Source organism: Pristiophorus japonicus, chromosome 10 (assembly GCF_044704955.1).
Source record: "Pristiophorus japonicus isolate sPriJap1 chromosome 10, sPriJap1.hap1, whole genome shotgun sequence".
NCBI lineage: Eukaryota > Metazoa > Chordata > Chondrichthyes > Pristiophoridae > Pristiophorus > Pristiophorus japonicus.
In genome coordinates, this window is record NC_091986.1 from 192,936,028 (window position 1) to 192,951,464 (window position 15,437).

General features: G+C 42.7%; 1 protein-coding gene across 1 annotated transcript in view; it reads left to right on the top strand.

Annotated features, from left to right (window-relative positions):
* The window catches only part of LOC139274658 (von Willebrand factor A domain-containing protein 3B-like), a 275,722-nt gene that overhangs the window by 254,274 nt on the left and 6,011 nt on the right, over window positions 1-15,437 (top strand). Inside the window, exon 27 of the mRNA XM_070891337.1 lies at window positions 10,383-10,627. Coding sequence (XP_070747438.1) covers window positions 10,383-10,627 — 245 coding nt within the window. The remainder of the gene's footprint in view (window positions 1-10,382; window positions 10,628-15,437) is intronic.

The window sequence follows — 15,437 nt, forward strand, 5'->3', positions numbered from 1 at the left end:
TGTACCTGCTGCCTTTTGGTGACATAATTCAAAGACATAATGTCAGGTTCTACACGTTCGCTGATGACACCCAGAATACCTCTCCACCACCTCTCTCAACTCCTCCACTGTCTCTGTTGCCAAATGTTTGTCAGACATCTAGTTCTAGAATAGAATCATAGAAATTTACAGCACAGAAGGAAGCCATTCAGCCCATTGTGTCCGTGCCGGCCGACAAAGAGCTATCCAGTCTAATCCTACTTTCTAGCTCTTGGTCCATTGCCCTACAGGTTACGGTAACTTCAAGTGCATATCCAAGTACTTTTTAAATGCTATGAGGGTTTTTGTCTCTACCACCCTTTCAGGCAGTGAATTCCAGACCCCACCACCCTCTGGGTGAAAGGACTTCTCCTCTAAACCCCCTACCACTTACTTTAACTCTATGCCCCCTGGTAATTGACCCTTCTGCTAATGGGAATAGGTCCTTCCTATCCAGTCTATCTAGGCCCCTTGAAATTCTATACACCTCAATTATGTCTCCCCCTCAGCCTCCTCTGTTTCAAAGAAAACAACCCCAGCCTATCCAATCTTTCCTCATAGCTAAAATTCTCCAGTCCAGGCAACACCCTCTTAAATCTTCTCTGTACCCTCTCTCGTGCAATCACATCTTTCCTGTAATGTGGTGACCAGAATTGCACGCAGTACTCTAGCTGCGGTCTAACTAGTGTTTTATCCAGTTCAAGCATTACCTTCCTGCTCTTGTATTCTGTGCCTCAGCTATTAAAGGCAAGTATCCCGTATGCCTTCTAAACCACCTTATCTACCTGTCCTACTACCTTCAGGGATATGTGGACCTGCACTCCAAGGTCCCTGTACTTCTCAGTGTCATGCCAGTGTCCTGGATGACCCGAAATCTCCTCCAGTTATAAATTGGGAAGTCCAAACCATTGCGTTTACCTCCCCCTGGCACAAATTCCGTTCCCTCCCCACAGATTCCATCCCCTGCCTTGGCCACTATTTCACAACTTCAATGTCCTATTTGACCCCGAGCTGAGCTTTCGACCCCATATCCTCAAAGACCATCGAGTTCCACCTGCGTAAAATCACCTGTTTCCCAATTGCCTCAGCCCATATTTTTAAAATATTTATTCTCAATATGTGGGAGTCGCTGGCAAGGCTCATTTATAGCCCATTCTCAGTTGCCCTGAGAAGGTGGTAATGGGTCTTCTTCTTGAACCGCTGCAGATCGTGCGGTGAAGATGCTCCTAACAATCCCGTTAGGTAGGGAATTTATTCATTGATACAACTGAGTGGCTTGCTAGCCACTACCTACTTTAGCCATGAGGAAAGATTGGATAGGCTGGGGTTAGTTTCCTTGGAACAGAGGGGGCTGAGGGGAGATTTAATTGAGGTGTATAAAATTATGAGGGGCCTGGAAAGAGTGGATAGGAAGGACCTATTTCCCTTAACACAGGGGTCAATAACCAGAGAGCATAGATTTAAAGTAGCTGGTGCAAGGATTAGAGGGGAGATTTTGTCACCCAGAGGGTAGTGGGGGGTCTGAAACTCACTGCCTGAAAGGGTGGTAGAGGCAGAAACCCTCATCACATTTAAAAGGAACTTGGATATGCACTTAAAGAGCCGTAATCTACAGGGCTACGGACCTAGTGCTGGAAAGTGGGATTAGTCTGGGTATATCTTTTTCGACTGCACAGACACGATGGGCCAAATGGCCTCCTTCTGTTTTGTAATTTTCTATGCTTCTATGATTCTACTGTGGGTTGGACAGATATAATAGGAATCAGGTAGCAAGTGAGCCTGCAGTGGTTGGCAAATTTAAAGTGATGGGGAGCTCACACAACAAACCGTCTGTCAACTAAGTTTGTATTCTAATGGTTCATCTACTGGTCCAGCTCTTTCGTGAACTTCACTCGTCTCTTGTTTCTTTCTCATTAATTATCATTTTTTGAAAGCTCTGCAGCAGTTTTACAATTTCACTGCCAAATGTGCTATTAATTTGACTACTTAATTCATTTAAATTACACTGGTGTTGTGACATTAAAATCAGGTCAATGGCTTTTAAGTAAACAGACTGCTATTAGTATTGAATACTAATGGACTGGAGTCTGCAGGAAATAATTATACAGTGTGCACTATTTCATATTTTGTTCTCTTTCAGCACAATGATATGCCTTGAAGTTACACAGCAGGTTACTAGCATACAAAAGCTTGGCACATCCATCGACAATTCTTCTCCATTCCCCTCTAATTCTACTTTAGTGGAGAGTTAGCCATTTAAAATAAACGGGCTTTAATATCTCTCTTAAAATGGCAGAGCTAGGCATTTATAAAAAAAAAAGCTTTAACTGTTTGTATGTTAGTATGTGCAGTTTAATTTCAGGGGTGTAATTATTCCAGCAGCGCAAAGATCAATAACACAGCAGTGCTCGCTTCAGATTTCTGTTCAATGATGTTACTTGTGTACAGACCACAGCCATCAAAATGATCCCAAGTCTTTCATCAGACCCTGAATGTAGTGTTAGTCATTTTAGTTGAACTTCTGAATCCTTGCATCTGTAATATGCACAGTAATAATGATATGTGGGACATTGTATATATTCCATTATTCTGCTCGAAAGAAAAATAGAGGTCTCAATACTGGCCTCAATCCGATAATAACTGTGAGGCGGAAAGGGAGCAGGGTTAGGTGGGGATGGGGGAGGCGAGGTGGTGGCGGGGATTTGTAGCCTGGAAACCCGGAACAAAGGGTTTTCCGCAACTCCTGCTGAATTTAACGGCAGGATCTGTTTTAATTTTTTGCAACGGTCTTCCCGGCTGCAGCTAGATTGAAAGTCTGACATGCTGTTGGGTGGAAGGCAGCTGGGGAGGGGAGTCATCATCATCATGGGCAGTCCCTCGGAATCAAGGAAGACTTGCTTCCACTCCTGGAGTGAGTTCTTTGGTGGCTGAACAGCCCAATACGAGAGTCACAGACACTGTCACAGGTGGATGAGATAGTCATTGAGGGAAGGGGTGGGTGGGACTGGTTTGCCGCACGCTCTTTCCGCTGCCTGCGCTTGATTTCTGCATGCCCTCGGCGTCGATTTCCCTAACACAATTTCCTGACTAATAAGGATTTCCTTCAGTTCCTCTTTCTAGACTTACATTTATATAGCGCCTTTCACAACCACCGGACATCTCCAAGCGCTTTATAGCCAATTAATTATTTTTGGTGTAGTTACTGTTGTAATGTGGGAAACGCGGCAGAAAATTTGCATACAGCAACTTCCACAAACAGCAATGTGATAATGATCAGATAAACTGTTTTTGTTACGTTAATTGAGAGATAAATATTGGCCAGGACACCGAAGATAACTCCCCTGCTCTTCTTCGAAATAGTGCCATGGAATCTTTTACGTCCATCTGAAAGGGCAGTCAGGGCCTCAGTTTAACATCTGATTCAAAAGACAATACCTCCGACAGTGCAGCACTCCCTCAGCGTTGCACTGGAGTGGAAACATTCTCTCTGTATCCACTCTATCAAAACTTTTCATAATTTTAAAGATCTTTATTAGGTCACCCCTCAGCCTTCCTTTTTCAAGAGAAAAGAGACCCAGACTGTTCATCCTTTCCTGATATGTATACCCTCGCATTTCTGGTATCATCCTTGTAAATCTTCTCTGCACCCTCTCCAGTGCCTCTATATCCTTTTTATCATATGGTGACCAGAACTGTATGCAGTACTTTAAGTGTGGTCTAACCAAGGCTCGATACAAGTTTAGCATAACTTCCCAACTTTTCAATTATCTACCTCTAGAAATCAACCCTAGTGCTTGGTTTGCTATTTTTATGGCCTTGCTAACCTGTGTCGCAACTATAAGTGATTTGTGTATTTATTTTTAAAAAAGCAAGACTTGGATTTTTATAGTGCCATTCACAACCACCGGACATCTCAAAGCACTTTACAGCCAATTAAGTAATTTTGGAAAGTAGTCACTGTTGTAATGTTATACTTCGAGATCCATTTGTTCCTCTACCCCACCGAGACTCTCATCCTCCAAGTAATAAATGACCTCCCTATTCTTCCTTCCAAAATGTAATACTTTACATTTATCTGTTTTGAACTTCATTTGTCAAATATTCTGCAAGTTTATTAATGTCCTCCTGTAATTTGTTGCAGTCCTCCTCAGTATTGACTATCGCTCCCTAATTTGGTGTCATCCGCAAATTTAGAAACATTGTTTTTGATTCCGAAGTATACATCGTTAATATAAATTGTGAACAACAGTGGTCCCAGCATTGTTCCTTGTGGTACACCTTTACTCAACTTCTGCCACTGTGTATAGCTACCCTTTACCCCTCCTCTCTGCTTTATGTCCTGAAGCCAGCTAGCTATCCATTCTGCTACTTGTTCCCTGACTCCGCATTCTCTGACCTTGTTCATCAGTCTGTTATGGGGTACCTTATCGAAGGGCTTTTGAAATGCTAGATAAATTACATCTATTGCATTACCATTGTCTACTCTCTCTGTTACCTCTATCGTTACTTGTAGTATTATCCTGTCTATCCCTTAATGGCCCTATTCCCATCTCAACCTTTCTCTTTTTTATTGATGTGCCTGTAAACTATTTTACTATTTTGTTTTACGTTCCTTGATAATTTAATTTTATAGTTTGTCTTTGCCTTCCTAATTGTTTTTTTTTGCTTCTTCCCTAATCTATTCATTTTCTCTCTTATCATGCACTCCCCTGCTGTCTATGTACTTACTGTATGCCTCTTTCCCTACCCTCAATTGTTCTCATGGCTTTATTCATCCATAGTCTCATTAGTGTTCAGTTTGTTCTTTCCTTTTAACGGAATATATTGTTCTTGCACTCTGTTGAACACCATTTTAAATACTTCCCATTTCTGTTCTACATCGTTTTTTGCCAATATTGTTGCCCATTTTATTTTCCCAAGTTCTATTCTCAGCCCTTCAAAATCAGCTTTTCTTCAATCTAATATCCTTGTTTTTATCATACTTATGTTCTTCTCAATTATCATCTTGAAGCATATTGTATTTCGTTCACTATTGCCTAGATGTTCCCCCACTTTGACTTCTCTTATCTGCCCCATTATTGGATCCAATAGTGAATCCTCTCTTGTTGGGCTTTTTATATATCGGTTTAGAAAGGAGTCCTGCACACATTGTAGGAACTCCATCCCTTATCCCCTTTACCTACCTCTTCTGTCCAATTAATATCAGGGACAGTTGTTGTCATGGTTTAATATCCAAATCGCCCATTATTTTGAATTTTTGCAGCCTTAGTCCTGCTTCCAGCAGCATTAGGTCCCAATCTTAAGCCTGCTGATAGCTGCCTGTTACTGTTAGTATTGATTCAAATCCCCCTCAAAGCCTCCTTGATAAAGTGGAACATCCCCACCGGCACCTGGGTATCCCTGTCCCAAGACCGCTCTAAGTGGAGGAAGAGCATCCGGGAGGACACTGAGCACCTCGAGTCTCGTCGGCGAGAGCATGCGGAGGACAAGCACAGGCAGCGGAAGGAGCGTGCGGCAAACCAGACTCCCCACCCACCCTTTCCTTCAATGACTGTCTGTCCCACCTGTGACAGAGACTGTAATACCCATATTGGACTGTTCAGTCACCTGAGAACTCACTTTTGGAGCGGAAGCAAGTCTTCCTGGATTTCGAGGGGCTGCCTCTGATGATGATGATGACGATTCAAATACCTGAGTGCAACTTGTGGTAACATTGCTCTTCAGTAATACCAGACAGGAAATTCTTACTAGAATTGATTTTACTTTTAAACTTTGAAACAAATTTAATCATCAAATATATTGACATATCGCAGCACCTTGTAAATAACCTGGACATTTAATAACTGGCCTGAGTGACAGTATCAGATGGGTACCTATGTCAGGTGAAAACAGAGACAATACTGGCAGGTAGCACCATGGCAGATCGAGTTGTGGCAGAATATGTTAAGTGTCTCCCACTCAGCTGTAGACCGCCTTTAATGAGAAAGCCAGGTGGCATGTTAACCTGCATGTGGGTTGTTCGGATCAGTGCCTTGTCACTGGGCTTTGCCACGGGTGGGGAGAACTATGACAGGTCAGTAGTGGCTCAAGTTTCTGATTATAATTTGTTTCGCTATAATTTGTGTGAAAATATAGGAAATGATTTTGGATCCACAGTGAAAGTCTTTTTGTCTATATTTTCTACTAAGATTTCTATCTTGTAACTTTTCATATGGTTAAAGAATATTACATTTGCACATTAGCTAAATTAATCATTATATTCAGCGGGGCCTTAGTGTAGCAGAGGTTTTCTGAGCACTGAAAAAGACACGGTAATAAGATTTCTGGGTAAGTGTCAGCTGTGGCTCAGTTAGTAACATTCTCACCTCTAAGTCAGAAGGCTGTGGATTCGAGTACCCGCCACTCCCTACTTCCACCAGAAACTTCACAAACTCTAGGCTGATGCTCCAGTGCAGTATTGAGGGAGTGCTGCATTGTCATAGGTGCTGTCTTTTGGATAGATGTTGAAACAAGGCCCCGTCTGCCCTCTCAGGTGGATGTATAAGGTCCACGGCACTATGAAGAAGAGCAGAGGAATTCTCCCTTGTGTCCTGGACAACATTTATGGCTCAACCAATGCCACTAACACATTATCACCTTGCTGTTTGTGGGAGCTTGCTGTGCACAAATTGGCTGCCGTGTTTCTTGCAATGCAACAGTGCTACACTACAAAAATATTTAATTGGCTTTAAAGCACTTTGAGACGTCCGGTGGTCGTGAAAGGTGCTATATAGAAGTAAACCTTGCATTTTTACGGAATTCAGAACTGTGAGATTATTTTACAGCTTCTACACAATCTCACCTAATTATGATTACGTGTAATATCACTGCAGAAGAGATTGGAGACACATTAGATACGACTAAGCAACAGGGATTACCAAAATTTATTATGATATAGGTTGAATTCATATTGCATCTGACATTTCTTTCGATATATACATAAATACAATTTACAGCTCAGAATAGGTTAGTAAAAAGAAATAAAAATGAGGATAACTTACATGGAATAAGATGCTTCTCAGCAGCATATAGAAGGCTATATTTGTTATGCGGTTACTGTAGGGACTGGTGAAGTGGTTAGATTAGGCCTCCTGCTTATTGGCGGGTTGTGTGGTTGCTAGGTGAACCATTGTTGTTTGGCGCAATGTCTTTTCTTTCGCATCTTGATGAAAGGGAAATAGCTGATGAAGCTTCAACACTGAGCATTTTTTGCTGTGGTCATAAAGGAACTGAATCATTCTATGAAAAATGTAGCTTACAGTGTAGAATTCATGTCAATTAATCAAAAATATCATTACATATTTTATTTATAGTATGTTACAATGACATTTCTTGTAGTTTATGCATTACAACACGTTACCTTTCTTCCTTTTCTTTCTTAAGTCTTTTTTGTGCTCATCAAGGTAAGGGATATTTGTACTAGGAAATGGAAAACTTTACAACTTAGTTTTAATTTGTTCTTGCTATGTGGCCGACACAAGCAAGGCAGTATTTATTGCCCATTCCTAGTTGCTCTGAGGGTATTAAGGATCAAGCACGTAGTGTGGGACTGGAGTTAAATGTAGACCACGAGGTAGGGGTGGTAAGTTCTATTCCCTGGTAGGACATTAGGGAACCTGTTGGATTTTACAACAAGCTGGTCATTTTCCGCTACTAGTCCACAGATTACCAGATTTTTGAATTCAGCTTCACAACTTGCCATGGTGAGACTGGAGTCAAGACCTGTGGGTTGCGAGTTTGGTATCATGTCCATTAGGTTACCATACCGTATCAGGCACCCACTATCATCATGGAGCACCTTTTCTACCCCAATAACATACCTCAGCCCCAACCACACAAGACCACCCCCTACAGCACCAGTATGGAAATTTTCCCATTTCCCACACCAACACAAGGTTAAGGCTTTTCATGTTTGGGACTGAAATGAAAACGTTCTCTGTTTACGAGCTATTATGGTCCATTGCGAAGTGTGTTTGGGCAGACTCAATCCAGTTCCTAGTGGGCATGGACATGCAGCACAAAATTGTCCTTTAGACATGTTACTCTTCTACATTACACCTCACATGTAGAAGTCTCAAGATGTTTACAGTATGGCAGAAAAACGATGGAAGGCAAGCAAGAGAGGGCAAGGGAAAAGCAAGAAGGGCGATAATGTGGAGCTGATGGCATGTTTGAAGAGGAGAGGACTTTTAAAGGCTTTTGAAAGCAGGGAGAGATGTATTATGACATTTAGGGAGGACAGGGCATGATGGTATCATGTGGACGTTCTCATAGAAACATATAAAATTCTGACGGGATTGGACAGGTTAGGTGCAGGAAGAATGTTCCCGATGTTGGGGAAGTCCAGAACCAGGGGTCACAGTCTAAGGATAAGGGGTAAGCCATTTAGGACCGAGATGAGGAGAAACTTCTTCACCCAGAGAGTGGTGAACCTGTGGAATTCTCTACCACAGAAAGTTGTTGAGCCCATTTCATTAGATATATTCAAAAGGGAGTTAGATGTGGCCCTTACAGCTAAAGGGATCAAGGGGTATGGAGAGAAAGCAGGAATGGGGTACTGAAGTTGCATGATCAGCCATGATCATATTGAATGGTGGTGCAGGCTCGAAGGGTCGAATGGCCTGCTCCTGCACCTATTTTCTATGTTTCTATGTTACAGGATGGATTGCAGAAACTTTGACTTCCCTCCGGTGTGACCTCTACCACCGAGAAGGACAAGAGCAGCAATGTTATGGGGTCACCATCGCCTGCAAGTGCCCATCCAAGTCACACATCATTCTAATGTGGATATATTGCCGTTACTTTATAGTTGTTGGATCAATATATTGATATTTCCGACCGAACACCACTGTAGGAGTACCATTGTCACAAGCTGTTCAAGTAGAAGGGCCGCCACCTCCTCCTCGGGGCAGCTAGGGATGAGGAATAGATTTGGCCTTGCCTGTGTCGCCCACACCCCGAAAACAAATAAAAACACATTCTAGAATAGTCATCCTTACTCTGACCGCATTTAATCCAGAATTCGTGAAAGTAAAGACATGACTGGGAAAGAGAAAGCGCAACAATGAATATTCCATCAAAGACTCTTCAGTTCTTAATGAGTGCTTTGTGATCTAAATTGCATTATGCGGAGTACTACAATTAAATCTTTATCTGAGTACAAGCTGAGTATGCAAAGGTTTTCCTGACGCACAGGCAGAATTCTGTATTTGTCCCTGTCTAGTGCTTACTCATGTTTCCAATATGTTCTTTGGGACTTTCTTAAAATTTTTAGTAGCAGTTGATGAATTTGGATTTTATTTTTCGCCTCAATTCTCGTTCCTCTTCTCCTGAAGGTGCTGCCAAATGGTATAGTTCCACAGCTACCAGCACCAAGAATCCACCCCTGCCTCAGCTCATCTGCTGCTGATGCCCTCATCTTTTGTTACCTAAAAACTTGACCATCCCAATGCACACTTGCCGGCCTCCCATCTTCCACCCTCCATAAACTTAAAGTCATCCAAAACTCTGCTGCCTGTATCCTAACTTGCACCAAGTCCCGTTCATCTATCACCCCTGTGCTCATTAACCTACACTGGCATTCGGTTAAGCAATGCATCGATTTTAAAATTCTTATCCTTGTTTCAAAATCTCTTTATGGCTCGCCCCTCCCTATCTTTGTAACTTCCTCCAACCCTACAGCCCTCCAAGATATCTGTACTCCTCCAATTCTGACCTCTTGCGCATCCCCGATTTTAATCGGTCAATTACGTATAAATGCAAGTTGTTGTTGGTTGACCAAGTAGCTATTCTTCATGTGTGACTGCAGATGGTGAGGGATAGAAATTCATCTCGAGGCGGTGGTGTAAAACTGGCAGTATCGCCCTTTATACGCAGCATCAGATATTCAGTCCCATTGCAGTCAATGCAATGGAATATCAGGAGCAGCGTATATCGTGCGGCCAATCCGATACTGCCCGTTTTACGCTTTCGCTCCAAGACACATTTCTAGGCCTATGTGTTTCCAGGCTACTTGGGCATGTGGGTCATCACAGATGAGTCTGGTTCTGTTTTCACTTTCCAACACTATCAGAAAGCACTTGAAGGAAAACTGGACCTTTTTTTTGCCTCTCCCAAGCCCAAGAATGGTATAATCACACTGCTGAGGTCACCTAACTCAGCATAGACCTGGGATTAAACCTGAGACCTTCTTGGTCTGTGGGACTTAATTCCACACTAGGTAGTGCACTTAACGACTGAACCATTGAAGATACTTCTGTGAAAGAGGTGAACACTAAAACAAACTGTCCATTGCTAACCCTATATTCTTCAACTCTGTCTTCCAGACCCAATGTGCAGATTGTAAAGCTTATTCCTAAACCAGTTTTACCACAGGAACTGCAAGAAGGCACTTCATCTTCAGATGAAGAAAGACACAGGAAAAAGCAGAAGAAAAGTAAGAAGTGCAAGAAGCATCATAGAAGGCAAAAGGATTCTTCAGATGCTGAGGATGATGAATGGCGATCGGCCTCTGGATCGGAGCTCGGTCTAAAACAGAGAAGTTTCTCAACTGATGAAGATAATTATGAAGGTACATTCTGCTTTCACCCAGAATCAGACAATTGGTTTATCAACTTGACGATGAATGCAATCCAGTGGATCCCATTATTAGTTTTATCAGCAACTCACGTTTGCACCCATTTTGTAAGGTGGCAGAATGCTCAAACCCAGGAGAGACAAATTACCATGATTTTCTCATTCAACACGTTGTGGGGTAATCGCACCTGTGGTATTAGTAGCAGTCATCAAAATGTCTGTGACCTTCCTCAGGAGGTGTGTAGGAGGATGGGTGGGCTGAGGGTCCAGTGAAGAAAAAAGGGTAAAGAGCAACAATGGGGAAAAATAATGGCCCAGAAATTCCTCTGGGGGTCTTCCCGCGGGCAATTGACTCCTCGCTGGATATTTTTAATGAATTTATCTGGTGGTCTAGAAGGCACCCTGATTTCTGATGAGGAGGCCTTCTCCTCCCGCGCTGCAAAGCGCGCTCCCATGCAGAGGGTCCTGACGCAGAAGATGCAGTCATGTGCGACTGCTCAGCCAATCAGGTAAGTATTTCACAGGTTCCCATTAAAAGCACTGAGACTCGGGTATCTACAAGTTCTCAGTGCTATAAATGAGAACAAAAGCAATGACACAAAATAATTTTAAAAAAACAGACCACACACATTTAAAATTAATTGAAATTAAAGTTATTATGTCTTATAAAAATAAAATATTTTCCCGATTTTTAAAAAAGTTTTTTTAATTATGTTTAAAAATAAACTTACCGTAGTGGGGAGGGTTTTTAATAATAAACTATGTGTTCATAATTTTATTTTACAATTGTTTTTGTGTGTTTTAAAACACTTGCGCCTGTAAAAGTAGGCTATGCGCCTGCTTTTTCAGACGCAAGATTTTTGAAGACATTTGCTCGGCAAGATATGGGTAGATAGCCCAATCTTGCCCGGTACACATGTCCTCGCTCCCGATCTGGTATCCTTACTCCCGAGATGTCTACGATCTTTCCAACTTGACAGATCGGAAAAATCGGTTTTCAGTGCATGCGCATTGCACGCTGAAAACCGGCTTTTCCAATGCCTTCCCGAGTCCGTAGAAACTTTATATGGGCCCGGGATGTCGGAATTTCCACGCCATTAAAAATGTAAGGAAACACAACGAGAGCACACCATGAGAGAAAGTAGAATCAAAATAAAAAATACAAAATAGATTCATCAGCATCTGGTAGAGAAAGAGGTTAACATTTTATCTTTCAGTTTTTGCAGGAGCGCAATAGTATCGCCAGGCACTACCCAATTCTAGCGGACACGAACTTCCGATTTAGCGCTCCAGGAAGGAAGTGGAGCATTAGATCAGGTGCTACCACTTCCCTTGGAGCGCTAAATGAGCAAGAGGTACGGTAGCAGCAGAGCACTTTGCAATGTCCCGTGCAGCGCTGTCAGAATCACAGGCTCCTACTCTGCCTTAAAGGGAAGGGCCATTGCTGAGGGAGCGGCAAGGAAACAAATCGACTGCTCGGCGACGCCACCTGGGATCCGCGACGATCAGCCCCAAGCACTGTAACAGAATGCAAGGCTGATCAATCGCGGCATTAGAAAAATTCAAAAACGAGCATAGAATTTTTTTTTTGGCCAACCTGACCATCAATCCTTTTAATTACTGCTCCCCAAATGACCGGCTGACCTCACAACACCTCCCGCAGCACCCGTTGTTAATGCACGGTAATGTTGCAGGGGGCGCAAGTGAGTGTAGGATTTGGGGCGGTAACGGTGCACTGCGCACCAGATGACATCATGATCTCCGGTGTGCTAACCGGCAAAGGAAGTTCGCGGGCGTCTGTACTTTTGCCGTGCCTGGTTGGAAAGCCGTTAGCACCTTATTTTTGCTCCCTGGAGGCGCTAACAGGAGACGCAAAGGAGGCCAATTTCTCCCCTCAATGTATAAATAAGAATGATTTCCTTTGTATGCCAGGCATAATGAAATTGCAAGTAAATTCTAAATAAAATGCATTAACGATTTCACCATACCTGGAATACCGAGGAAATCTCCACCAACCCAATTGGATAATTATATTTCAGTACATATATTATATCAACCAAACATGCATATAAGTTGATGTGCCTTTAATATTTGCTCAGTCTAGAATTATTTTATTCATTGTAGGCTTGTTTAGGCTTCGAACTGAACAGATCTGCTTTCTGTCTTCCATATGGTCTACAATTAATGCTCAACCTGGGGTATATTCATTGGTGGTGTACTGGCAAAGATCTGCAAGTTATGTGATTCACTTCCTGAGTTGTGACTGGCATATGTTTGCATCCTATAATGTAATAAGTATCTGTGTACTAGATAGTCATTTTTGAATGCACTCATAAATTTCCCCTCGAATTTCTGTTATAATTGAAAGTTTTGGAATAATGTAATTGAGTCAGTAACTGTTCATGCTAGCCTCGTCTCATTGCTGATAGACTAAGAATTGGGGAGCAGCAGTGAAAACCTGCAGAAAACTGTTGGTGCTTTTTAAAATTCCTTCTAAGTAGGAGTTTTGTTCTGCTTCTTATCATCACTGTCATTGTCATCCTGTCAGATGAATCTCAGCAACATATCTAATTTTATTCCCACAAGCTAGAAGTTCCAATCTGTTGTTTGCTTCCAATGCAGTAGAGTTGTACTTCATTCTGATTTGTGACACATGAATATTAACATTCATAGAAAACATAGAAACATAGAAATTTATAGCGCAGAAGGAGGCCATTTCAGCCCTTCGTATCCGCGCCAGCCGACAAAGAGCCACAAGGCCCTCGGTCAGCAGCCCTGAAGATTACATATGAACCTATGAACAATGAACAATGGCGGACAGATAAAGAGCATCCGGCCCAACCAGTCCGCCCCACACAACTGCGATACCCCATGCATCGCAACATTTTATACTCCACCCCAACCGGAGCCATGCGATCTCCTGGGAGAGGCAAAAGCACAGATTAAAACCCAGGCCAATTGGGGAAAAAAATCTGGGAAAATTCCTCTCCGACCCATCCAGGTGATCGAAACTAGTCCAGGAGACCACTCTGGCCATATTCAATTCCCTGAGTACTTACCATCGTGTCTGCGCCAGCCAACAAGAGGTTATCCAGTCTAATCCCACTTACAAGCTCTAGGTCCGTAACCCTGCAGGTTACGGCACTTCAAGTGCACATCCAAGCACCTTTTAAATGTGGTGAGGGTTTCTGCCTCCACCACCCTTCCAGGCAGTGAGTTCCAGACCCCCAAAACCCTCTGCGTGAAGAAGCTTCCCCTCAACTCCCCTCTGAACCTTCCACCAACCACCTTAAATCTTTGCCACCTCGTAATTGACCCCTCCACCAAGGGAAATAGGCCCTTGCTATCCACTATATCCAGGCCCCTCAAAATTTTACACATCTCAATGAGGTCTTCCCTCAGCCTCTTCTGTTCCAAGGAGAACAAACCCAGCCTGTTCAATCTGTCCTCATAGCTAAGATTCTCCATTCCAGGCAGCATCCTTGTAAATCTCCTCTGCACCCTCTCCAGTGCAATCACATCCTTTCTATAATACGGCAACCAGAACTGCACGCAGTATTCCAGCTGTGGCCTAACCAGTTTATTATACAATTTAAGCATAACCTCCCTGCTCTTGTATTCTATGCCTCGGCCAATAAAGGCAAGCATTTCATATACCTTCTTAACCACCTTATCCACCTAGCCTGCTACTTTCAGGGATCTGTGGACAAACACTCCAAGGTCCCTTTGTTCATCTACATTTCTAAGTGGCCTATCGTTTAATTGTATACCCTTTCCTTATTAGCCCTCCCTAAGTGCATTACCTTACACTTCTCCAAATTAAATTCCATTTGCCACTGTTCTGTCCCCCTGACCAGTAGATTGATATCCTCCTTCAGTCTATGACTTTCCTCTTCATTATCAACCACACAGCCAATTTTAGTGTCATCTGCAAACTTTTTAATCATACCTCCTATATTCAAATCTATATCATTGATGTATACCACAAAAAGCAAGGTACCCAGTACTGAGCCCTGCAGAACCCAGCTGGAAACATCCTTCCAGTCACAAAAACATCCATCAACCATTACCCTTTGCTTTGCTTCCTACCTCCAATTTTGGATCCAAGTTGCCACTTTGCCCTGGATCCCATGGGCTTTAACCTTCGTGACCAGTTTGCCATGTGGAACCTTATCAAAAGCCTTGCTAAAGTCCATATACAGTACATTGTACGCACTACCCTCATCGACCCTCCTGGTTACCTCCTTGAAAAATTCAATCGGGTTAGTCAAACACGATCTTCCCTTAACAAATTTGTGCTGACTGTCCCTAATTAATCCTTGCCTTTCTAAATGTAGATTTATTCTGTCCTTCAGGATTTTTTCCAATAATTTTTGCTTCACTGAGGTTAGGCTGACAGGCCTGTAAGTACTCAGCCTATCCCTTTCTCCCTTCTTAAACATTTGCAGTCCTCCAATCCTCTGGCACCATGCCTAAATCCAAAGAGAACTGGAAAATGATGCTCTGCTATTTCCTGCTTTGCTTTGCTCAACAGCCTGGGATGCATTTCATCCGGGCCTGGGGACTCATCCCCTTTCAAAGCTGCTAAACCCATTAATACCTCCTCTCTCACTATATTTATTTCATCCAGAATTTCACACTCCTCCTCGATAGCAGTATCTGCATTGCCCCTTTCCTTTGTGAAAAAAGACTCAAAGTATTCATTAAAAAAGGAGGCAGACAAAAAGCAGGAAACTATAGACCAGTTAGCCTAACATCGATGGTTGGGAAGATGTTGGAGTCCATTATTAAAGAAGCAGTAACAG